We start from the raw sequence: 27,496 nt of genomic DNA, 5'->3' as shown, positions 1-27,496 counted from the left end.
TTTCAGGTTCACGTTCGAGCTCAAGAGATCCAGCGCAAATCATTCATCGTGCAATAGCTGTACTACAAGATAAATGATTTGATAAGGCAGGAACATACGTACTTTCCACCATTTCCGAACGCTTGCTGTTATACACTGATAGCATGGGATTGAGCTGGACCTCTCCAATAACCTTGCATAATTTAATCAATACAAAGTACCAGCATATGTCGTTTTTCCTTTTGATTTTTTGTTTGGCCTTTTCGTTTTCCAACTTATTTATATCCTCCATCACAAAAGCCTACCAAGTAAGGCTAGCCAAGTAGTCACGCAGCTGCCTTTTTAGTGGGCAATGTATTGAGGTGCACCTTGTCGAGATAATAGCAGTGGACAACTCTGACCAATCTTTTCGGAGTGAAAGGGGCCAAGGTGCTCTAAATATGACCTAGAAATTCGTCGTCATCCTGATAAGGAGCAACAAGGAGATGGCATATTAGTTGGCCGAAATTTTTGACTCAAAATCCTCAGTTGCAGTAGGACTATTGAGTGTCTCCATTGGTCCTCAGTCTGCAGCAATTTCTGCTTTATGTATGTCTGATCGTGTCTGTGCTCCTTCAAACTTTCAGTCACGTTAGTCATCGTCCAACCCTGCAGAGAGAATAAAATGGAGGAAGAGGAAGATAAAATCTTTAAATTATTTTTAATATTAATATCTTATATACTAATATATATATATATAACCGAATTATGTGGTTAATAAGAAAGTGAATCAAAATTAATAAGAGAATATTAATCATATTTGGACTAGTACAGCAACATGCTTCCTCAAACTCTAAATAGTATGATCACTACAGAGTAAATGGGCTATCTCAACATTTATATGCCGACTCTAGGTAGAAGTATCAGTAATTTTAGCTCCAGCGCCAAAATATACCGACACTTTTAAATAGCGTCAGCGGTCATGATATTATTACGATGCTAGATAGCCTCGTCGGAGGCCAAACGAAAAAGAATGTGATAAGACGATGCTTAAAAGCATCGTCGGAGTCCAAATACCCCAACGATGCTTTCTCTAAAGCGTCGTCCGAGTCTAAATGAACTCTCCCCTCTTCTTCGCTTTCTCTAAAGCATCGTCGGAATCTAAATGAACCACCTGCCCGTAGCCCCGCGACGCTTTCTCTAAAGTGTCGTCCGAGACCCATTTTTTCCCGCTCCCACCCGCATAAATCCCCAGCCCCCTCCCGATTCCTAACCCCTCTCGATTCCTAGAGCAAAGAGAGATGGAGAACTTGTGGAGGCGACAAGCTTCTTCATGGCGAAGGGGCAAAAAGACTCGCCTCGAGATGGATTTGCGGCGACAAGCTTCTTCTGCTACGGGAACCGAGGGCCATAGGTGTCTTGATGATGAAGCATGAGGAGTCGTCCATCTGGGCGGCTGGTGGGTCTTCTTTTCGATTTTTTCCATTCGAAACCCTATAATTCGATATCATCGAGCTCGGTCTTCCAAAACCTAACTCTTTCTCCCATTCGAAACCCTATAATTCGATTTTTTTTCTTGCTTTTTTCGCTCTCCAATCCATTCTTCTGGACTCTTGATTCAAATCCTCATGGTGGGTTTCCAGGGTTTTTCTAGGGTTCCGATGCCCTAACGCTTCAAGGGAGTTCGGAGCGTCGGCGATCTCGAGCCTGGAGGAATGATGTCCGCGCAGAAAGGGCTAGAGGACCAGCTTCAGGAGGTTGGGAACCGGCTCGCCTTTCCTCCATTCGCTATCGATGAACTCCTCCATCTTCTTGATGTAAGCCCTAGTATCGTCTTCCGTTAACTTTCTACTTCACTATCTTTTTTCTTGATTTGTTTTTTAAGCCTTTGTCGTGTGATTTACCTGACTAGTATGTTGCCGATTTTTAGGATTTCAGAATGCATAGGGTTCCCCCTTGTGTGGATTTACTATATGTTTATCTTTTTAAGACTTCTCCGTCCGTTGTTGAGGTGTGTAGTATCTTTTTATCTTCTGATTAACTTGATGTTTCTTCTTATAATTTCTCCAATAGGAAAGCATGGACAGTGATTCGGAATGGAGGCCTCCTCCCCCGCCTCTTCCTCTTCTTCTTCCTCGTCTTCGGACGATTAGGGACCACCCCAGGAAGCCATCCTCAAGGCCTCTAGGGTTAGGGTTTCTAAATAATTTTTTTTTCAAAAACAATAATTATGCCGACACTTATAAGCGTCAGCCTATCTTTGGTTTTCGCCGACGCTTATAAATATCGGCGGACTCCAAAACGGGCTGACGCTTATAAGCATCGGCATAGCTTTCAACCCCCACCTACATTATGTTTTTGCGACGCTTTTGGAGGCATCGACGCTAAAATTATTGATGCTTATAAGCGTCGGTAGAGGCTGTAAAAAGCGTCGGGATAACCCATTTTTTCTGTAGTGGATAGAAGCTAACTTGAGTTCAGAGACTAAGTCTCGAAAATATTTGGATGGATGTGCCTTAGTGAAGATATCTACTATTTGGTCGCTAAAGGAAATAGAGCAAAGATGTACGGTATCATAGCAAATGTATTGGCAGACAAAGTGACAATCAGCTTCAATATCTTTAGTATACTTATCAAGAACATCATTATGAGCAATCTAAATGGTACTTTGATTATCATAATAAAAAATGGTAACACCATGATGAGTGACTCCCATATCATTCGAGCTAAATAAGTTCATCAGTAGTATCAGCAACAGCCTGTATCCGGCCTTAGTCCTGGATTTGGAAACAACAATCTGCTTCTTACTACATCAAAAAATAAGAGAGTGCCTAAAGAAAAATAATAGCTTGTAGTAAAGTGTACGTCAGTAGGATCACTAGCCCAATCAGAACAAGCACTCAGGCATAGCGAAGAATTTGTAATAAAATTTAAACTACGAAACGAAGGACCCTTGACATAACATAGAATTAACAAAATAGCAATATAATAAATAGATTTAGGAACTGCCATAAATTGACTAATCATATGAATGACATAAGCTATATCAGGCAAGTACCAACTAACTTGCTGTAATGGGCAGCATCTAAAAGAGAAGTTCCATCCGTAGGTGTTAATATGGCATGAATCTCAAATGATGCAGAAGTAATCTTGTTATTTGTTAATCCAGCTCTAGAGATGAGTTCAGATGCATACTATCGATAGGTACGGGTATATCAAAAGACAATAGCTTTAAGGTCCCTATTTTTTAAAACAAGAGACACGATAAAGCTATAATGGGCAAATCAAGAAAAACGTGAAGATCCGTAAACAATTGTGTTAGAATCAAAGTCCTTGTTTGAGAGGATGTAAGAATCACGTCCTTTTTTTTTTATGGTTGATACCAAAGGGAGGGGTTATTAGAGGTGGGCAACGGGCGTGCCGGGCCGGCCCGGCCCGGGCCCCCCGGGCCCAAAGACTAAACGGGCCGTGCCTGGCACGGCCCGTCCAGCACGGAAGGCCAGCCCGGCCCGGCCCCAGGCCCCTCTATTGGTGGGCCGGGCCGGGCACGGCACGCCACGGGCCGTGCCAGGCACGGCCCGTAACGGGCGCAAACGGGCCGTGCCAGGCACGGCCCGCAACGTCTCCAGACGGGCCGTGCCAGGCACGGCCCGTCTGGAGAGGGGGGAGGAAAATAGCCGTTTCCAACGGCTATTTTCGTGAAAATGACCCTTTTACCCCTCCCAACAGTCCAATAACGGCTGAATTGAGGGATATTTTGGGAAAAAAAATTTTTGGGGCTTCTATAAATAGCCCATTCCTCCCTCATTCTCACCACACCAAACCTCTCATTCTCTCCTTCTCTACTGCTATTATTTCTCTCTTCAAAGTGCTATTCTAGCAATTTAATTTTTAGTTTGTTCAAGTGCTACACAAGAGGAGGTTCCTGTTGAGAAGAGAAGGTCGCTTCTGTTGAGAGCACAAGAGGAAGCTCGGAATCTCGGCTCTGCCTCTGCCCTCCGACCCTCTACTCAATTCCTCCTTGCGGTTAGTTTTTATTTTTTGAATTAATCATAGATATGTCATCTTTTGAGGAAAGTCAGTTTGGCATTCCTGTTTCTGAGGGAGAAGAAACTAATCCCCAACCCCCTGTTCCTAGTTCCTCTAGAACTGGTGAACCGAGTGAAGGTCAAACCTCTTCTCGTAAGAGGACTAGTACTGTATGGAATGAATTTGATAGAGTTATGGTTGAGGGAGTCTGGAAGCTAAATGTAAAAAATGTGCCAAACTTTATAGTTGTAGTAGTAGTGGGAGAACAGGGCATTTAAAAAGACATTAAGAGAGTCATAGGATGCATGATTCTCATGCTCAAACTCAAAGTAACCTTAATATACAAGGGGGATTACTTGTAGGTAATTTTGCATATAATCATGAAAATCAAAGAAAAGCACTTGTAAAATGGATAGTTAAGGATGAATTACCTTTTAGTTTATGTGAATCTTTTAATTTTGAAGAATATGTTCAATTAAACCTACAACCTGCTTACAAAAGAACTAGTAGGCGTACATTTAGAAGAGTAGCTATGACCAATTTTTTAGCAATGAAACAAAATTTAATTGAAACACTTTCTACTTTAAATGTAAAAATTTCATTAACTTCTGATATTTGGTCAGCATCTGTAGGTAGTAATTGTTTTATTGCCATTACTGCTCATTATATTGATAATGATTGGCAATTAAATAAACGTATTCTTGCTTTTCGTGCTTTTGATTTTCCACATTCTGGGCAACAAATTTCAAATATAATTTATCAAACTGCATGTTCATATAATATTAATGATAAAATTATGTCTATTACTTTTGATAATGCATCTAATAATAATTCTGCTGTTGTATTATTAAAAGACTCATTGCATCCCATATTAAATGGAAATTTACTGCATATTAGATGTGCATGTCATATCTTAAATCTTTCTGTTCAAGCTGGCATGGGCATGATTCAAGATGTGATTTCAAAAATTAGAAATGCAGTTTCTTTTATTCATGCTTCTAGATCAAGACTTCAAGAATTTAAGGAATTATGCATAAATCATGGTAAACGTTTTAAAAAATTTAAACTTGATGTAATTACTCGTTGGAACTCCACATATAGCATGATACATGATGCATACCCATATAAAAATTTATTAAGTGCATATATTAATGATCGTGGATTAGGATTTACATTGACTGAAACTGATTGGAATAAAGGAAAAATTTTGGAAGATTTTTTGCTTAGTTTTTATAATGCTACCAATGTTCTTTCTGGTATTTATTACCCTACTTCATGTTCATTTTTACAACAAGCATATATAATTAGTCAAAAATTTGCAGAACATAGATATGATGATGTTTTAATGCCTATTATTCACCTAATGGAATCTAAATGGAATGAGTATTGGGACAGGATATGTCCTATGCATAACTTAGCTGCTGTATTTGATCCTAGAGTTAAATTAAATGGCATGCTAATTTTACTTGATGCATACGCTGAAAATATGAATCAAGATGCTGAATCTGCTAAAGATGAGGTAAGACAACTTCTTTATGATATTTATGCTATATATGATGAAAAAATTCGTGGATCTAGAACACAAATACAAACCTCTATTCCTCCTTCTAGTAGTTCTCGTTCGTCATCTATTTTTTCATTCATTGCACAGAGAAGACACACACATGCTTCAAGTTCCTCTTCATCTTCTTCATCTTTAAGTAGTGAACTAGAATTTTATTTACGAAATGATCTTCAGTCTGCATATGATGAAAATCAAATAGAGAATCTAGATGTATTATCTTGGTGGAAGAGTGTTAGAAATCAATATCCTGTTATGTCTGCAATTGCACGCGATATTTTAGCTGTGCCGATGTCCACGGTAGCATCGGAATCCGTTTTTAGTGCAGGTCGGCGTGTTCTTGACGAAAAGAGAAGTAGGATGACGGGCGAAACGGTGGAGATGCTTCTCTGCTTCAAGGATTGGCTGGATGCTGAGGCAAGACTTCAAGATAAAGGTGGACATAATACAACATCCTCTGATGATGATGATACAAACACTACTGAAGACTGAAGACTGAAGACTGAAGACTGAAGACTGAAGACTGAAGAGTGAATACTGATTCACTGAATCACTGATGATTAATAAGATTTCTTAATTTTTTATAATTGTACATTTTTATTGTATTCTGGAGGTCAGACCAAGGTCCAAACCTCGGCCCTTTCTTAGTTTCTTATTGTATTCTAGAATCTAGAGGTCAGACCAAGGTCCAAACCTCCCTTCATGTACCATTTTGATTTAAATTAATAAACTGGTAGGGGTCTATGCCAAACCCCCCACCATTAAGGTGGCTTTATATTCATAAATCAAGATTTCTTAGTGTTCAATATTTATTAATTTATTAAAAAAATTTTATCGGGCCGAGCCGGGCCCAGGCCCGGACCGTGCCAGGCTCGCGTGCCAGCCCGGCCCAGGCCCTTATGGGCCGTGCCGTGCTGGCCCGCGGGCCTAGACCGGGCCGTGCCGGCCCAGGCCCGAAGCGGGCCGTGCCTGGCACGGCCCGCCGGCCAGGAACCTCTAGCCCAGCACGGCCCTATCAAAGGGGCCGTGCCAGGCACGGCCCGGCACTGTAGCTGGCGGGCCGTGGCTTCGTGCCGTGCCGTGCCGGGCCGTGGGCGGCCCGGCCCAGTGCCCATCTCTAGGGGTTATGCAGACTCTGCCTTAGGAATCCACAAAGATGAGCGCCTTAGAGAAAGTGAACATGAAAAAAGGATTGAGAAGGTCTTGAAACTGTAGAGAAGATAAAAGAGACTGCTGGTGATGGTACAGCTGCAAATGTGGAGGAGAAGAACATCTCAAGATTTGATGATCAAACCCTTCCTTGTCTAGATGATCGAACCAAATTACACAAATTAGATGTGAGAAGAACAAAGAAGGCAAGGGTGTGGTACAGCGGATCTAAGAGATAGCATACTCGAACTCAGCTGCTTTCTAAGCGATAAAGTTCAGGCTAGAAAGTTTGACCAAACTCGTCCACATGAGCATGGCTCAATCTCAATTAGTCTGAAGGTGTTGGTCCACACAACTAGCATTTAATATTTAGAAAAATCATAAGAATTAATTGTTCAACTTAGCCTATTTAACCTAATTAAATATTTTTAAGCATCACCATGCATCCCTTACCCTAAAACCTTGGTTTTCAAGGGCCATCCTAGCCTTAGGGTTCCTCTAACTTCCCAACTTAATTTATGCTAACTCACAAATTGAAAGGATGATAATTCTATTTTCGACAACAATTGAAAGCCTAAGTAGATACCAAGGTCCCAAGCTAACTTTCCTATGAATTACTCTCCTAGACACCTCCATTCACCATTAAAATTAGGGTAAATTATGAGAGAAGTTAGGGAGTGAGATATAATGAGGAATGGAGAGGAAAAATTATTCAAATAAAGAAAGAATGAGGATGTAAGAAAGGTATAGGAAGAAGGAGGAAAAGGAAGTAGGTTGGATGTAAGAAAGTTCAAACTTGAGTGGTGGTGACTAGCAACTGCATTTTTTCCAAATTTCACTCTTTGAATCAATAGTAATTTGATTTTCCACCATTGCATAAAAATCCCATGCTGCTGCAAATAAAGAAGGAAAGGAGAAGTTGATCCATTCATTAAATTAGAATCTCACTGTCCATGCAGTTCACATTCCATACACAAAGGGCACAATGCCTTATAGTATTACCGCTTGTAATGAGTTTTAATTTATTCATGAGCCCAAGCTCGACTTGACAAGTGAATTATTTTTAGAGTTATAGTTAACTCTTGGTCATTGAGCAATTTGTTAAAGCACTGAAAAAATTTGGGTAAGCTACTCAAGTGACAAACTTAATAGCCCAATTTTAATTAAAGATTAACATCAAAGACATTGTAATCCAACAGTAAACTAATCTAATAGCTTAATTAAAGCCCAGAATGAAATTTCCCATTTCATAATTAACTTCCTTAATTATCGAAAACAAGTTCTTATTAACGGAGCATATAGTGATACATGCTTATATGTTTGGACATTATTTTGAAAACCAGTTATTTTTAAATATTAGAGAAATTTGTTGTCAAACATTTCCAAACAAAATTTCAAATCATTAGTGCAAATGTGTTTTCGAAAAATGCAACTTATTCGTTGCACTTGATGGAATATGTTTCTGGAGTAGTTCTCTATGCATTCATTTATTACTAGTTTAAAAAATAGATAAATATGCTACATGCAATGTCCATTTTTTAGGATAAAAGGTTCTCACATAAAGAGTATTTAAGAGTGCTCGGAGCTGAGCTTTTCAAGGTCTCTATTACATTGTTTATCAGATTGAGACCCTACAGCAATTACTATTGGGCATTTTGATAGAATTTTTGTGAGGATAAAACAATGGCTGCAAATCTATATAAGCTCCCCTCCCCCCCTCAAAAAACAAAAAAAAAAAAGAAAAAAGAAAGGAAATAAAAAGAAAAAAGTTTATAATTAAGGCCGTTCTTGGTCATTAAAATAACAATAAAATCTGTGTTACTTGATAGTATCACAATTTACAGGTTATTTCATTATTTCTTGTTACTTTGTTGAAAATGTAAAATAAGATTTAGTATTTTAATTGTTATACCAGTACAAACATATAATGTATCATTGAAAAGAAAAAGAAGAGTAGATCATACACTAGTTGCTAGTCTTAGCGCCTGTTATACATTTGTATAACATAATAGGGAACTTCATAATTGCTGCAGTAGCATTTAAATTTTTGTACCAGTGGTTATTATTTTAAGAAAACTCAGGTTAAAAGAAAAATTGGTTTTATCATTTGCAACTTTGATATGCTTTTTCTTCACGAGAATGGAACATTTCTTTTTTACCACTAGAAATGTCCATGGCCTTATTATCTTGTTATATTCCTCTGCTCCCTGGATCCTCTATTCAAAAAGAATTATGCAATGCACTATCAAAAGTTATGCAAATAGTATTGATGATTTCAGTAAATTTTCTTATAAAATTATTAATCCATATTTTAGAATCATTATTGTTAAAATTTGCATAAGTGAGTTTCGAAACTTAAACAATTTTTGTTATAAATTTATGCAAATGTAGGTATCGCAGCATGTCAGGACTCAAGATCATTCCCACTTCATGGCAAAAAAGTACCCCATTCTAATGAAACATTATATAGTACTTGCAAATTAACGAACTATATCTTTAGACAAAATCCCTTTATTTTGAACCATATATCAATATTCACTTTGAGAGAGATTTGGCATCAGCTAGCCTAATCATTTGCATATAGCCTAATGAAACATCAGCCTCTTCCACATGATAAACTGAATTGATTAGAGGCTCAAGTCCTCCATAAAGTTTCCTAGTAGCTAGTGGACAGTGGATTCTAAAACATCACCATTTCAACAGTGCCCGGGGGGCAGGAAAAAGAGTCGAGTCGATCAGGCTCAACGATTGGGAGAAGCAAAACTAGTAGCTGGTGGACAATGGATTCTAATACATCACCATTTCAACAATGCCAAGCAAATAACTGGAGTAAAAATTCATCCTCAGCCATTTCTTGCTCAATTTTTAGACATCGTTCACAATAATTTTTCAAGCTTCGACATGATCATGTTTACGCTCATTTTTTCACAAAGATCAGACCACCTCTACCACAACAAGTGTGGAGAGGTAGATTTATTCTCAAGTTGTATGGTAATTTTTTTGATAGTAGTTATACAATTCTTCTGTATGATATTGCTAATGATTAATGAGGGGCTAAAATGGCCCATAATTAGTAGTTAGTCACTTAGTTTTGTTTATTTATTTATTCATACTGTGTGTACGGGATGGGAATAAAGGCACTAGTGGTATCGTGGCAGTTAATTTGGCGTAGCTTTTCAATGCCCTGGCCCTACAAATGGAGACAGGTACCAAACCATGATATGTTAAAAAGAGGGAAAAGAAAGAAGAGCTTTACACGTTTGATAGCTAATAACCATGCAAAGGAAATACCCCATTTATAGAATCCTCCCGAAAATAGACGTTGGAAATGGTAAAAATGCTTCTAGAAAGATTCCTAAACCGGGAAAAGTTACCTCATTTCCTGTACATTACTTAGCCACTCCCTCCCCTTTCTTTATTCTTATTTTTTTCCCCTTTAAAAATGAGAAAGTTCCATCAGTTTACTTTGGCTGCTTTTGGTTGGAGAATAAAAAACATTGGAGTAGTAGAAGTTATGCGTGTAAATATAATTACTTCACAAATTATACTTATGCTTTTTTAGCTAGAAATTCGAATGCCTATCTAGCATTACTAAATATACTGTCTGATTGTAGCATGAGGAAAAAATTGCCATTTAGCTATTCAGCTATTCTATAATTACAAATAATGTTCGCTAGGAGATGCTTTGCTCGAAGTTTTACTAAACATGTTTATGAAAACTAAATGAATGTGTTTTAATAAAAGTCATTTGTTTTTTTGCGAAAAACTTATTTTGCCCAAATGAACAACTCATAAAATCTAAATCAATTTTACAAAAAATAACTCTCTAAATTTTCTATAATACTTGTTTTACAAAGAATCACATTTTATAACTAACTATTTTAGAAAAATTCATGGATTGCTAAATAGCTTCTGGATACGGCTCCAGTCTCTTAAGTTGCTATCGTTCCTTGTCCTCAAAAAATGTTGCTAGCATTCCAATGTTCAATAACTCGCGCATCTTGTATTCGTATTTTGGATTTGGAGGATTTTGAGATTACAATTGGAATTCTTTATGCTAGAAATAGTTGTTGTAAGACTCTGCTTGGTTATATTACAACCATATCTAACATGCCATAAAATACAATAATTTAGAGATAAGAAGAAAAGCTCACTCCACAGGATTTCTATCATGTACATTGATACACAAACGTATTCAAAAGTGGAATAATCATAAGCTCCCAATCTGATCCCTCTGACCCAATATAATTCATTTGCCTTTTATGAGTTATGTTATTGCATTCACTTAAAATCTTGATAATCTAAACATCTTGATCACTATGATAGAATGAGGCCCCTCCTGAATTTGAGATCGATATCTTTTGAACTCTCGTTGGACAAACAGAGACGCAATTTTATAAAATCTCAACTTGTAATTAAAATCATAAAACATCTTCAATAGATCAAATAACATAACACCTTTTTAAAATATATCCATTTTTACACCCTAAGGTTTCAAGGAAAAAAGGGTCACGCCATTGAAGCTAATACATTGCTTAAAATGTGCTCTATTGTGAAGTTAATGGACTTAAGTTAATGCATGGGAAGAATAACATTGTTCTATTATATTGTATAATAATTCTTAAAATCATATAGACAAATCAAAGTGGTTACAAATGTATGAAGACACAAATGCATTCATCTATTGAGCAGATATTTTCCTATGTATGTTATTAACAAGAAGTGGAGGATAGGAAAAGCTTTAAAGAGCAAACCAACCAACCAATGGAAGCAACTGGACAAACAAGTCACTAGCTGCAAGAAACAATCCAAAACCTCCTTATTTTAAGGAAGGAATCATGGGACAGCTCAGATTATTCGTTAGCTAATCCTTCATGGCCAATGCTAGGTTTGTATCATGCAAAAATTTCGCACCATAAATAATAAGGATCTTTAAACAAAAAACAATGTTTACCAACAAAACAATAAGAAAGATTCCCCATAACATGCACGATGCAAAAAATACTAAGAAGACTTTTTTCCAATTCCCCAAGTTCTAAAAAGATTGCATCCATGGCAGATATGAGATGGCGATGTGAAATGAGAAACTATGTTATTGATGAGTCTTTCTGTGAAACTCTATGTGGATATGTTAGATCCATCCTCCACCTTCTCAAACCAATTGCCCTATATATCTACATGGTTTATTTGTGTTTCCCTGTAGTATGCTTGTGAGAATCCATATAGCCATGTACTTAGTCCCACATATCAGCTATGTATTGGGTAAATCGTGGATATTTATGTTGAATCAAGAAAGGAAAATAACATCTTCTGACTAGCTTTTTGGATGAATGTCTTGGGTTGTGATAAATAGTATCAAAGCAGTTCTGGCTTATAATTCATGTGGACTAAAAGACACTGCGGCACAAGTTTATTTGGGTTGATCATAGGTTGATCGTAATATTCATGATTAGATTATGGTAATTGTGAATGAATTTGAATGGATCTAGATCCTTAATAAGTCTGGAGAGGAAGTCATAGCTTAAATAGAGAGAGCATATGGAAATTCGTACAAGCATATATTTAGTCCCATATCGATATGTATTGGATAGATTTTGAGTACTTATACAGAGCCAAGAAACCCAAATAACATTTTTTGCTTAACTTTTTTAGATAAGGTCCTGATTTGTGACAATGATATCATGCATGCTGCTAAGACCAACAAGACTTGAGCCCGATGGTTCGGTTGATGCCATTCTTTTAAATCTTGCTATTGCAAAATGTTCCAAGTTCAAACCTTAAATTATATTCCTGAGAAAAAAATACAACAAACTTTGTTGTGCACAAGGCACCATCGACTTTGGGAGTTTTACTAAGCAAATGATGTAAACAAGGCAGTTGGGAAACCTATATGATGAAATTAAGTGCATTACATCTCGCTCTAGTCAAAAAGTTTTGCACAGCCTACCATAGCTAGTATAATTAGTTGAACTTTACCAAACTTTGGGAAGTCTACCAGATACGTAACTAGGGTGAACAATCTTATTATTTTTTTTTTAATTTTACCCCATTTTTAATTTTTATAGCTTTGTAAGACTCATCCATAAAGGTGGCCAACGGTTTAGTTTAACTTAAATTTTTGATTAATTAATGGAATTTTATTTGTGAAGTTTTCTTTTATTTCTTGTTTCTTATACATCTTTTCTACATTTATCTTCACATAAAAATTATATTGATTTAGGTAAACCTTGAATTTGTCCATAGTAAAAACTAAAAAGAGAACTTTGAATTCTAAGTCTTGTCGATTATTTTTGGCATTCTATCTGTTGCCTTGCGTGCATGGTTGGATGAAAATAACAGTTGCTAATAATGGTTGCTTGTAAGGCTGGTCTTTGCCTCACAATATCTTCTAATATTAATTCCTTTGGTTGGTGTTTTGTGAAAATTACAGCTTATAGATGCATTGTGTATAAAATGTGAAGTATCTAATGATTTCAGTATTATTAACTGTATTAGGATACTCAAAGAAATGCTGCTTTTGTTTCAGTACATTCTTTCAGTTTCTACTTATGTGGAAAGCTTGGTAACCAATGATCTACCCTCAGCTGTGTCTTCCACATGCTGAATTTGATCTGAAAATAAAGCTACATTTCTCAAGTATTTTCTCAAAAAATAAGAGCAAAACAAAGATTAAAACAGCAAAGAGGACCCCAGGTCCCCAACTCATGACTTTAGCTAAAACAATGATGGTGAATTGGGACAAAGGCATCCCTATGGACAGAGTTGACTCAATATTGGCATGCAAAGTGCCAAGGTGATCTTAAAATGGATTCTAGCTTCCACTAGGTCTTTCAAGATATTGAAACAAGCATAGTGATTGGGGATTCCCATTGATCATCTCATGCCAATAAAGCAATGCACTATATATAATTTTTGTGAAAGACTTGTTGAGAATAATATTTGTGATCAAGACATCAGACTTGCAATAAGACAAGAACTCTCCAACCTACTACTCATCCATGCAACAAAGGACGGCTAATGTGATAGCTTGAGTTCCCACAAAGTCAGTGGCTCAATTGAGTTAGTCCTAGTGGCATTGAATTGGGGCATGCAACAAATCACAGTCAAAATAGAAGTGTACAAATTCCACGTGATTAGACAAACATGGCATCTTAGAGCCGTTCACATTCAATGTTTGTTTCACTTGATTAATTTGAACTAATATATCTCCAAATGTTACTTTTAATACTGTTCTATTGGGGGTGGAGTCCCCCGGCTCCTTGTTTCACCAAAATGCCTTCTCTCCTTCCTAATTTTTTTTTTTATATATATTCTCAAAGTTAAGTAAAACCGCATTTCGGTTTGCACGAGAAAAAAGCATTGACATAACTAGTTCCATAGAGCGGAAAAGAAAGAAAAGACAGAACTTTTAGAGAGAGTAGAGAATGCATGCCATCTCCCTCGCAAGACCAGGGATAATACCAGACTTACCACACTCTAAAGGGCTAGGGTTTTTAATTACTGAAAATTAAATCGAACCATCAATATATCCATGAATTACTATTTTATTTTATTATATAAGTTATGAATAAGTAATTCAATATATTTATAAATCCTCCATCGTTCTATCTCAAGATTAAATGACATCCCAGCTCGCGGTATCGGTCCCCACTAAGATTTCCATTTCCATCATGCTCGTACATCCAAACAAATATGGTTGCGGTTGTCAAAGAAGAATCTCTTAAAGAATTCTGTAAATTAGAAAAGAAATCGATGGGTCTCTTTCAATTAGGAAAAAAGTAAAGCAGAAGAAGAAGAAGATCGGTAGAAACTTCCAAGGAGTTCATTAAAGAAAGAATAACAGCCATGTAAGTTTTTTTTTAACCCATGTTTGTAATTATTCCGACCGTTGTGCTGAGTACCAAACATAACTAAAGCCATGTTAAGGCCATGTGGCTGACATGAGATGAGATTCTAAAGGGAAAGAAACCATTTCTAAGATATATATATATATATATATATATATATATATATATATATATATATATATATATATATATATATATATATATATATATATATATATATATATATATATATATATATATATATATATATATATTTTACATCGGCTGTTCACACTAATCTTATATAAGTACTATCGTACAAGTTTAGAAAAAAAATATACTTTAGAGATATAAAGAAACAGATACACAGTAGGCACAGAAAATCACTTCAAAATATGAGCAAGCAGCAAAGGGGCAATCCAATCATCCCTTCTAAAATTTTAACCATCATGTACATCTTTAATTATAACTGCTTTCAATTGTTTACTTGTACGTGGCAAAGAGACTGTGGGCCCCAACAAGAGCACAGGACCGAAGGTGGACGAGGGGCTGACCAGGTTCGGTGTCATTAAATAAATAGTATGGTTGCTTTTTCACTGGGGTGACGAAGTTTAGTAATTTGCTCTCACTGGAGAAGTCGGTGTTAAAGGTGACAAGAATGATGAATCGAGACCGCATCGTAGTTGCAATCTAAATTCTAAGCTCGTTATGGGGCCCCAGCTGCTTTCAAGAAGGGATGAACGGTGTGGTCCATTTGAATACATTAGAAGATGATATCAGATCTCCATCAATACATAATAAACACAAACAAGTGGTGAACTCTCTGGTCTCTAGAAGACACTGTCCCTCGTATGACTGTGATATTGAACCAAAAGCCCATTCACCACATTTCTCAGTACAGAGTTACCATGTAAAGGTAATCTACGATAGAGATTTGCACCCATTATTAATTCCAGAGCTTGGGAAGGAATTAGAAAAGCTGTTAAGCTCTTTTATGAATTAAAGGTGATTCACTTACGGTAATAAATTGGCTTAATGGGCATGGACAAGTGTTCATGGGCACCTAAGGCACGTCAAAGGGATGAGGGAGCCTCTTGTTTCTTTCTCTGCAACTCATTTTCTTAGGGAGGCCAATATGGCATGGGACATCCTTGAGGCTAACTCATGGTTTCCCCTGTACACTAAGCTGTTGCTGCTACTGCTGCTACTTCTATTCATTGCCTTATTTGTGATGAGGGTACTCTTGACCTTGTTGTACCTAAAAAACAAAAATATATTGCCTGCAATAATGGTTTTTTATAACTAAGATAAAATCTGGTTAAAATTTGGGTGAGGGCATGACTTAAACCCAAGTTGGTACAACTCCCTTGTGACAATGCCAGTTTGCACCCTCAACCCATAAATCACAATTCCTTTTTTTTTTGGGTGTGTGTGGTAATAGCAGACCCTTCAGCCACAACAGTTTTTTCCTCCATAGTAATGGTAGATGTTTTCTTGTTCTCTCTATTTTGAATTTAACTTGAACCTCTTTCTAATTGTTTCTTCCATAGATATAGCAGATGCGTTAAGTCTCACTCTATCTATCTATCTATCTATCTATCTAGTATCTATCTCTATTTTGAATTTGAAATCTTTCTCCAGCAAGGGAACGAAACTTTTATGGATGCGTAACATATCCAACAATGTACTCTGAAAGGATGTAAGATATAAGTGTAAGTTTGATTTTCCTGTTGCAATTTGAAACATAATTTAGGATCAAAATGTCAATTTTTTAAACAACTCAAAGCCTTCTTTTATCAGCGTCAAAATGGCTAGTTTCCTATAAATTGATCAGCTTAAAATCCAATTTACGCTCTTCTTGCGCCGTTTCCATAGTGGAAAAATCCGTCAGCCATGCACATTTCCATTATAAACTCATTCCTCCAACAAGTTTGGCTCAAACACTCAATTCCATGTTACACTGGCTTCATCTTCCAATAAATCTACCCCCTCCAATTCTCAAAATGCACCAAGTATAGAGTAGAAACATATAAGCACACTGGTCAATCTTCAAGCAAACTCAGCCCCTTAAAATCTCAAATGCACAAATAGGTACAAGTACACTAGCCAATCTTAATTGTACCATTTAATTGGATCAACTAGGGACCCTCTCTAGTACTTCAAGATTGAACCTAATTAGACATCCAACTCTCGATCACCAGCAATTATTCATACACTGCAAACTAGCTGATAATTGAGCAAGACAAGGACTGAGAAATTGTACCTCTCCAGTTCAAACATCACAGGTTAAAAGAGGATACGGACTCCTCTCGTGACACCTACTGAAGAGATTTATAGTTCATTGGGAATGCCCTGGTACAACACAGCTGTGATTAAGAACGGTACTACATGGACAGGTCTTCAGCTGTGAATCTGTGATTCAAGAGTTTGGCGCTTTTTTTTTTTTTTTTTTTTTTTTTGCTAAAAAAAGGAGCAGGGGGAGGAAGGGACAAGCCCAACCCCGCGTAGCAGCCCCCACTGGGCCCCCCACCCCGCCAGGAGAATGTTCGATGCGGGCAAACCGGGTTGTGTGTTGGGCACGCCGACCTATTTTACTTATACCCTCCCCACCCGTGAGCCGGCTTGGTTATCCGACCCGACCCTCCGTGTGAGTACGTCACACCTGGCACCACCCAGGCTATCAGCCGACCAGTAGCACTTCCAGACCCCGTGTCCAGGCGTGGAGCATTCGGTCCCCAAATTTAATCGATGTCCGCGCGTTTCGAACCTGGAACCATTTGGTTGGAAGTAAACGCTCCGTTCCATCTGAGCTACCATCTTGGCAAGAGTTTGGCTCTTCTCCTGTGCCAGCTTGAGCTTGTATGAGCTCAATCACCACCGTGCACTGGCGAATTCTACGCGACATGATGCGGCATCAAACGGGACAAAGCTCGCACAAACTTCTAACCATTAGGGTGACCCCAACGGTCCTTTCTTCATAATATTATATCACGACAAAAGAAGAAAAGGAAATGGCAACGTCACGCATACCAGAACCACGTGAACCCTCCACCTCTCCCACCCATGAAGCAAAAAAAATACCATCTCATCATTATAATATTATTTCGCCAATCACCCAATATTCTACTCCATATTTTTTTAAATTCATTTTACTAAAATATTAAAAAGATTCTTTATTTGAGATAAAAAGAGATCAAGCTTTCTCACTCTCTCTCTCTTTCCTCCTCACCTTCCCGTCCTTTTTCGTCTCTCTTCCTTTGCAACCCGGAAAAAGGCTTTTGTACATCATCACAGAGCACCCCATCCCAAAAGCTACATACATTTCCAATTTTACAAAAATTTTAAAGACCTCCCCCTACCTTCTTCCAATACTATTATTATTGTCTTCCTCCTCCGCCGCCGTCTCGTCCTTCGTTTAGGGCCAGTGCTCGGGGTAGTACCAATTGAGAGTGGCTGCATGGTCATCTGAGAAGAAACTAGAGCATGGCTCCTCGCCACCGAGAAATCCGCCGTCTTCCATCTTCAGCAGCTGGTGTTGAAAGAAGAATCCGCCCTTTGGTTGCCTCGAGTCGGAATTCAGCAATGATGGCGGCGAGCATGGGAAGGATGTTGAGTTCTCGAATCCGAGCGAGGACATCCCGCGATCATGCGGGCTGTTCTCGTCGTTCAGGACGTCGTTGAGGACTGCGCTCGAGTCGCTGTCCGACGACCCGTCCTTGCACACCGGCGCCGGTGGCTCCTCCGAGGCCTTGTTCTCGGATTCCGACACCACCGGCTCCTCTTTGACCGAGGACAGGCTCAGACTTTCGTCCTCTCCTAACTTCTCCTTCAGCACCTTGATCTGCATGCAATTCATGGTCACCCAAAAATTTCAGAATTTTGTCTTTTTCAATTCGGCGTACCTGTTTGCACAACAAGATTTTCGCTACTGACCTCAACGAGGAGGGCCTCCTTGTCGCGATGGAGGGCGTCGAAGTCGGCGCGGAGGGCATCGTAGCTGGCCTTGAGGGCCGCGTAGTCGCGCTCCAGCTGCTTGGTCTTCCACCGGGCCCGCCGGTTTTGGAACCAGACGGCGACTTGCCGGGGCTGGAGGCCGAGCTCCTGGGCCAGCCTCACCTTTCTCTCCGGCTCCAATTTGTTCTCCAACTCGAAATTCTTCTCCAAAGCCCTCACTTGATCCACGCTCAGGCGGCGCTTCTTCTCGCCGCCGCCGCCGCCACCGCCCTGCATGCCGGAGCACAGATCCTCGTCGCCGCACTCCTCCTCGTCCAGCCCGTCCATCATGGGCTGGAATCCCCTTCCATACATCCCCCCCTTCTCTTCTCCTAGATCGTTCCAAAACATCCATACAATCTTTTAAATCTAAATTTTAAATTGTTTCATATAACTTCGAACTTGAGCAAAAGATGCAAGCAACAAATCGTAATGTACCGGTCGGGCGGATGGGCATAAGAGAGTCTGAGCTGCTGAGCCGCTTCATGGCTGTTGACGTGGTCGACGGTCAACGCACTTAATACCCACACTAGATCTGGGATCTGGCTGTGCAAGAGGTTGTCTGATGGAATAGAGATGGTGCGAGAATTGAAAGGTTTCACACACACTTCCTCTCTTCTGGAGATGTGTTGTTGCTTGTGTTTTCGGAGGAGGTGGGGAGAAGAGATTCGACACAGCGGCCAGGGGAGCAGCTGCGTGTGGGTGAGTGAGAGACTGCAAGAGATGGAGGAGTAGGAGTCGGAGTGTCCTTCTTCCCCATCTCCTCTCCTTCAGAGCCCATCACCTTAGACGCATCCCACCGAGTGAATCCCCACAAGTCCTCGTAGCCCAAGAAGAATAGTAGGGAGGAGGGGAGGGAGGGAGGGAGGGGGCGGAGAACTGAGAGCTCGGGGGTGGGGGATTCCCGGAGAATATAAATAAAAAGCTCATGGGTTGGGGTTGGGTTAGGTGGGAGTGGGTTAAGAGGCAACCCCGGTTAAGAGGAAATGAAATGAGAAATGAAATGAAATTCGGCGCAAATGCAGCTTATTTTATTTGTATATATTATTATGAGATCGTATGTTTTTATATTGCTGTTATATATTCTCTGGTTGTGGACGGTGGGAAAAAGAGGAGATATTTTGATGAAAAGAAGGAGTCCGCATCGCCGTGCTTTGATGACACCCTCGTTGCGCCTCCCTTCTTGAATGGCTGGTTGCTCCGCTCTGCCGTGTGGAGGATGTACACCACATGCTGGAGCGTGCACAATATCTAGTTTTGCTTTGTTAAGTTTTGTTTTCACCTGCCTTCTTTTGTCATTCCTATGCATTTAGCTTAAGGTAAATAAATTATAAAAAAAAACTATGCTAGAGGCTTTAATTTGTAATCTAATTTTATGTAGATATTAATTTCACTATGCATAGTAGACCATAGAGTTTTTCTGGCATACAACAGTGCAAAGGGGGACGCACCTATAGATCGATTATGATGGCTTTGTCAGATCCAAGATGTGGTCCACAACTCACAATTTCACTGCTCCAATTTGTAGCCAATTTTTTTTAAATTTCTTGTTGTAATGCGGTTTGTTCTTTGAACATAGCTAGATTAGCGCCATGCGGAAGCGGGTGCTTTAATTTTTGCATAGCTCTGCATTATTCTATCGAGCAATTGGTGGGTACGCGAGCAATGGATGACCGGAGTAGAAAAACCGTAAGAAGATCCTCCTGTAGTGAGGACCATTTATCTTCTAAGCATGTAGATAAGTACCAGCCGTGGTCGAATGTGGTGCAAGGACACCCAAGGCAAGCCATCTGGACTAATCTTCCATGAGGAGCTTGAGAATTATCAACATTATTTTATGGAGGTCCTAGAGTTGCCGAAGGAGAGGATGGAGGCATCGAGGCAAGCATGGAAGTCGACGGCTGTGATTGCTCGAAGCTTTGGCTGAAGAGTATTAGCCGATTGAGTTGAGGGATCTCAAACCAAGAGGCAAGCTAGAGTACGACGTGAAATCCTTCTCCATAGTAGAGGACCAAAACTGCTCAAGCTAGGGATCCTCATTAGGGGATGCTCTAAGGTATTTTGGCAAGCAATCGTGTATGAAAACATCCGGGCCTTTTGTTACCAGTGTGGCAGGATAGGCCACAAGAATGAAGAGTGCAAGTTCCCTATGCCCTTGCGGCGACGGCGAACAACAAGCTGAGGAATGATTCACCATCTCCTATAGTAGTGGAGACAGGCATCAGCAAGGAGACCCCCTTTCCGACAGAGGCAGAGCATCAAGGCCTTGAGTGGTGACCGGTGTTTGTCCCCTAGCATGTCACGGCAAAAATCTGACAATCGAGATTTCAAAAGTAGTGTTGCAATTGAGGAAGGAGACCAAGTCAACCTCGAGGTCGAGTTCATCCGAAACTAGCCCAAGTTCACTTCAGACTGGCCAAGCTCACTAAGGTTCCCACTAGATTCGAACAGCTGGCAGAAACTAACTAAGGTCGTGCTCATCGATCCCTAAAGAAGGCCTATGTGGTTAATGATTCGCGATAGAAAGGTGATGGGGTGGGGTAACTCGGCACAGGAACTGAGTTGAGCCTATAACCACGACTTGAAGCAGGCCGAGCCCAAGATAGTGACAAAGTGGACCAGGCAGCATAGACGTGGAGAAGGTGGATTCGAGCTCAGGCTTGGTCCAGCTCAAATAGGCTAGAAGCCCACCTTCTCCATAGAAAAAGGCCGCCCTAGATGGGGTCGACTCGCCTATGGCCTAGAGAGGGGTGCAGACCTCATTGACTAGCTCTCGCATGCTGGAGGAAGATGGAGCCCCTCACCAACAAGCTCCTTCAACCCCGACCTTGAAGGCAGATCCTATGGTGGTTGGTGTCCTTGGTGACTCGACAGAGGTCAGTCAGGCAACAGTAGTTGATTCGACTCTTAGCCATAATATGATGGGATTCGGCCGCCAGAGGAAGCCACCCGCTCGGAGGCTGCCGCGACCAATGTTGGGACAAGCGGACCGGCAACTACCGGTGGGGTTGTAGGGAGGGAGGCAGGGTTGCTAGTTGATCGGGCTGGGGAGGGAGGCGAAATGGTTTGAAGGATCAAATTGTCCTTGGTCAGGGGATCCGTGGATCTGGATGTTTTGGAGGAGCAGATAGGAAATTTTGCATTAGGCCAACAATCGTCGGAGGCTAGGACTATGTTGGTGGCATGCTTCAACCTACCGCCTCCCTCCTAGTGATGAAGTTCAGGTTTTGAAAGTGTAGGCACACTAGAAAGCCCACTTTCATTGGCTCCCTCAGGAGGTTATTATAGTTACACAACTCGGATATGTGTGTCTTATTTGAGACACGTCTATCTAATGGGAGCCTTCTGCGTGTCCCTCGGCAATTTCCACCCTCTTGGAGATTTTATGTCGTAGTATCCCGAAGTTTGTTTGGGGTATTGTAGTGATGTGGAGTTGGTCTTTGCCATATTTTATGTCTTTTACAACTGTAATCAATAAGTTGTTATGGTGATTTCTAACTACAATGGGGACTCTTGGCTTTTGTCTACTGTGTATGCAAGCATGGACTATAGGGAGCATCGCACTTTGTGGAGTGATGTGGGTAGTCTAATTCAACAGAGTATTTCTTCTCTGGTGGCAGGTGACTTTAATTGTATTGATGGGCCTCATGATAAATAGGCAAAATCTTCTCAGGCAAGATTGAGGTTTGAGAATTCTAGAAGTTCATTTCGGCTAATGGCCTTGTTGATCTTGGTTCTTCCAGGCCTAGATTCACTTAGTACAATAACTGTCTAGGATAATTAAGAATTGAGAGGATTGACATGCCTTTCACCATGGTGGGGGGATCCAATGGTTTCTAGACTCCCATGTGTGCCATTTGCCTATCATTGCATCAGATCATTGCTGATCCTAATCAGTACTGATTCTTTCACTCCATATAACTATCTCTTCTATTTCGAGAACATCTAGCTATCTTATCCGCAATATTGGGATATTATGCAAGGTGCTTAGAGGAATGTGGTGCAGAAAGATGCTATGTATCGTGTCTTCTATAAACTGGAGTTAACCAATCGCCGACTTCAGAAGTAGAACAAAGAGAAGATGGTTAATATCTTCAAGAGATTGGAGGAGGCTGAAACTTTATTGCCTATCTCCAGTCCAAGGAGGAGCAATGTGGTGGGCTATCTCTGGAGGAGCTGTCTGAGCTCAAAATGAAGCTATCCACGCACCATTATTTACTACGTCAATAAGAGGTTCTATGGTGACAAAAGTCTAAGGTGCAGTGGATTAAGGAGAGGGAATGGAATGTCAAATTCATAAATCGGTAGATGATTATCAGTATGTAGAGAAAAAAGATCTAGCGCCTAAGGGACAGTAGCGGTTAAATGATTGATAATGCTGACGTTATCAGTTGGGAGATTTTGTCATTCTACAGACAGAGGTGAACTGCATAGCTTGGGGAAAGTGGGCTTTCTTCCATACTGATGCTTTCTGAAAAGGTCTCAAAGTCTTGAGAATGCTGCTTTTACCAGTCTGGTTTCGTCCAAGAAAGTCCAAGATACTATTTTATCCCTGGTAGACGACAAAGCTCCAGGTTCCAATGGCTTCTCCCCTTTCTTCTTTAGGAGGTATTGCACTATTATCCATCATCAGTTGGTAGCAGCTATCTAATAGTTCTTTTACATGGCCTCAATGCTTAGAGCTTGGAAGAGGACCTTTACCACTCTAATTTTGAAGAAAAAGAATGCCTTTGAGCTCAGCCATTACAAACCCATCAGTTGTGTACCATTTTGTACAAGGTCATAGCAAAAATTATGGTGACCAGATTAAAGATGGTCCTTCCTCGCCTTGTTAGCCTTGAACAGGAGACATTCGTTCATAGCCCCAACAACTCTAATGTTCTTATCGCTTAGGAGTTCATGCATGATCTTCAGAGGGCCCCATGTTGCCGCAGCCTAATGGCAATCAAGCTCGATATGAAGAGAGCCTATGATAGTATGAGATAGAATTTTATAATTCATTTCTTAAAAAGTTTTGGATTTCATGAGGTGTGGATTAGATAGATTCTTAGTTGTGTGCGAACTCCCTCCTTTGCTATCTTGATAAATGGCATACTGACAGACTTCTTCAACTCCAAGGTTGGGCTTTGATATGGTTGTCCCCTCTCAACTGATCTCTTTATTATTTGTGCTGACGCTTTATCTAGAGCACTCTAGGTTATTTTCCTGACTCAAGTCCTCGAGGCCTACAGATCAGATCCTACCTCTTACTTGATCTGTGCTCCTTGTTCAGGCCACGACATAGAATGCACTTTCTGTCTTGAGAATTATGGAGACCTACTGTGCTGCATCAGGGCAAAAAGTGAATTTGTCCAAATTTGTTGTCCACTTTAGCTTGAAAATCAAGCCTCAGCTTAGAAACATCTCAAAGAAGCCTTGGAGTCAGAGAGCAGGATGGAATTTGGAGTTATCTTAGTGTGCTCATTACAGAAAGGCAGTTATGGAAGATGGAGTGTAGCACTATCGAGCAAAGTAGTTGTCAATGGCTTGAGGGGCAAAGTTAGTCTGGTGAGATCTGTCCTCAGTTCTGTTTCAATCTATCTTCTAACCAACACCATTTTGCCAAAAGCCCTGTTGCTGATGCTAGAGCATATGTTTAGAAATTTCCTATGGGACACTTAGGATGGTATGGGAAGAGTGCACCCAGTAGCCTAGGATGCGGTATGTCAACCACTATGTAGCAGTGGCTTAGGTATCCAATCATTGTTGATGAGAAAAGAGGCTCTAGTGGCCAGGCACGCTATTGAAAACTTGCTTGAGCTGGATAGTTTCTAGATCTCTGTGATGAGGGCTAAGTATGGCCTGTGGACCATAGCAACAAACCTCCAAGTTGGCTGGCACTCCTCTTTCACTTGGTGAGAGATATGCGCCCATGCTTTGGTGGTGTTGTCCAATATTAGATGGTATTTCGAAGACAGGTAGTCGGTAGACGTGATGAATGATATCTAGGTATTTGAATTGCCGCTGAGGATGTTGCCTAGTATGGTCAACCTAGATAGTGTTGATGGCCTAAAGGTTTGTGATATGTTCCTTCAAAAGTTAGAATGTTGCTGCTGTCCTGCACACCTTTAGGGAGCAGCTCGTTGAGAGGGTTCTTTCTATGCCTATCCCCAAGCATGAGATTTTTGACAGAAGGATCTGGAGATCAACATGTAGGTTGAAGGTGAAAGCCAAGGACTTTCGTGACTTGTTCAGAGTTGAGCCCATGCAATTGATTGATGGAGGTTGGATCTAGAAGCTCCGCATTCACCCCCATGTTGCCCTTTTTTATGAAAGATCATGCGGGATTGTCTCCTAATTAGGAGTGTTTTGTGTGGAAGAGGGCTCTTGCTTGTGATGGCTAACCTGATGAGGAGTCCAAGGCGCATATATTATTTTGTTGTCCGAGGTTGGCTCAGGTATGGAGGCTCGTCAGGACCACCTTTCGAGCTTTATTTAGTCTACAATCCCTGTTGAACCTTTTCTTGCCTTTATGAATGGAACCATGAGAGACCAGCTACCATTCCATAGGGCATTAGTACCACATACATTGCCTACCATATTTGGCATGATAGGTGATGGGGGGCGAAATAGATGGTCCTGCCCACAATAAAAGGGCCACCCCCAATTTCGGCCCAATAGACACCAACACCAGCTAAACGGAACTTCAGTCCGGCCTAGAACCAGCCCAACTTCGGACTCCTTCGAAAGCTCCTAGGACCTCGAATATTCGCCGACTCGTCCGACCAAGTTCGGGGCGCCTTCTACGATCGCCGACTCGCCCCGACCAAGCTTGGGGCGCTTTCCGTATTCGCCGACTCGTTCCGACCAAGCTCGGGGCACCTCCTGTATTTGCTAACTCACCTCAATCGAGTTCGGAGCGCCCTCTCCAATGATACGCCCGATCCTTGAGCTCGGGGCGCTCTACCAAGCACACCTCGAAATCTAAGATGTTAGGCTAACCTCAACACTTGTCAGGTCGTCCTCAAGAAATGCATGATGCGACCTCTCAATGAGCTCGGCCCTGCCAACGGCCGCACCCATATGCATGCCTATGCCCTCCTACGTGGCCGTACATAGCGACGCCACCACGCCATGCTTTGCTTGCTGGCCCACGATAGTCAAGGACAACACCGTGCTACTCCGGTCATACCCTGCTGCGACTGTGAGCGCCTTACTGTTTTTAAGAACGGACGACACCGCATGCCACCAGCAAGCTCTAGCTGCGTGCCATCCGACTTAGAGCCATCCTCTCTCATGATAAGGACAGGTAATACCTCCGCTACCTGGACCTCTCCACAGGGATTATAAATAGCCCCGTTAGGTAACACCTAAGAAACTTTTTTGGCTGGACCAACTAAATACCATCCTAACTTGATCGTCGGAGGGCCCTCACTGGAAACACCGGTGAAGCTTTGTGCAGGTATGCCGCCGCGCAGGAGGCAGCTCCCGTCCTTTTCTCCCACACTCCGGCAGCTTCCTCTACTCCCCCGGCGTGGTCACCCTCATGCCAGATTTGAACCACAACAATAGGAATGCCCGGGTATTTTAGAACAAAAGGTAGCATTCAAGATTTGTTGTGGACAAAGCCTTGCTTCAAGCGGCAGAGATCATTCAATTCCCCTCCATTGGAGAACATGTGATAGCAAAGAATATCTGGGACTCCTATTGTGCTCTTATAGCCACCCAAATGATGTTTATTTCTTAGGAGACTCCATCCTCGAGCTTTCTTAAGATAAACTTTGATGGTAGTGTGACTAATTGTGCGAGTAGTGAAGGAGCAAAGTTTATGACCAAGTTTCCTGACTCTAGACTTGTAGTGGCAAGTGGCAGCCTTATCTATGATGTCTTTACTCTTAGAGATGAGTTGAGGGTAACTTGGGAGGGCATCATCTGTGCGAGGCTCATCCTAGGAGCAAACCTCATTCACCCCAAAGAGGACTCAGCTACGATGACCGGATGAGTTTGGAGCTAGTCTAAGGCTCGTAGTAGGCATCCGCTACTGCAGAACATTCGCAGACTAGCGAGAGATTATGTCACGTTTCTATTATCATGTATATTAGGAGACAAATGGGGCAACTGATTGGGTCGCTTTCTATCTGGCACAGCATTCTAACAACATTTTATGGGCTAACTACAATATTATCCCTCTTCCCTTCCATCATGTTTCATTTTTTGATCTTCTTAGATGTACTCATACTAGTTTTATATGATTTATCTGCCTTATAAAAAAAAAACATAGCTAGATTTTGGTAGAACAGCCACATTCTAAAACTAAATTGAGAGGAGGATTCATTATAATGACAAGGAATACAAATGATGGGAATGCATGATCTCTTGCTGAGATTACTTTCTTTTCAGATTATTCCATTGGATGCTAATGAAGTGAACATCTTGGCTTGCTAAGAAATAGAAGTTTTTCAAATATAAAAATCAACAAGAATCAAAATCCCACCAAAATTAAGGAATTTAAAATAAGAATTTATGGAGAAACCTGTGAGCATGAGCATCTCCATCTCAGTCCATCTTGAACATCGTAAAAAAGGGTGAAGCTACCAAGTCCCTATAGAGGCTTTTGAAGTCCATATTTTCTTGAAATACTTGCTCCCTAAATCAATATTTTGCGTATTCCGAATACATCAACGTCTTATCTTCAAGATGCATCATGTGAAAGAAATGATGTCTAGTAAAAATTTGTTTTTCTTTAGTGTAAATTTTATTCTCCTTATCAAATTATTGCATTCCTCTACACTTGTTGTTTCAGTACTTACAAGAAGAAAACAAACATCTCAATATCCTGAATACTACTTTGAGCAAAGGCTGCTCACCTAAAGTCACTGATATTTAAGTGATGTCTTAAGTGATGGTTTCTTATAACAAGTTATTTTTAGATGTAGATATCAGATGTTTCCTTGTGGACAAACATCAATAGTTAACACAAATAGAAGTCCACTAATTAACA

At 40.5% G+C, this 27,496-nt stretch overlaps 1 protein-coding gene across 1 annotated transcript; it reads right to left on the bottom strand.

Annotated features, from left to right (window-relative positions):
* Window positions 1-17,455: 17,455 nt before the first annotated feature.
* LOC103718729 (homeobox-leucine zipper protein ATHB-6-like) lies at window positions 17,456-19,451 on the bottom strand. Its single transcript, XM_008807674.5, has 3 exons — window positions 18,955-19,451; window positions 18,457-18,848; window positions 17,456-18,364 (listed from the first exon to the last, which is right to left on the bottom strand). Exons 1-3 carry the CDS (start codon window positions 19,001-19,003, stop codon window positions 17,939-17,941), a joined length of 867 nt encoding a protein of 288 aa, XP_008805896.2. The 5' UTR covers window positions 19,004-19,451; the 3' UTR covers window positions 17,456-17,938.
* Between the last annotated feature and the right edge of the window lie 8,045 nt (window positions 19,452-27,496).

This window comes from Phoenix dactylifera, chromosome 7, assembly GCF_051530095.1.
Source record: "Phoenix dactylifera cultivar Ajwa chromosome 7, Ajwa_hap1_PhDact_Kaust_v1.1, whole genome shotgun sequence".
Lineage (NCBI taxonomy): Eukaryota > Viridiplantae > Streptophyta > Magnoliopsida > Arecales > Arecaceae > Phoenix > Phoenix dactylifera.
The sequence above is the reverse complement of the archived record's forward strand: the minus strand, read 5'-3'. Positions and strand labels throughout refer to the sequence as shown.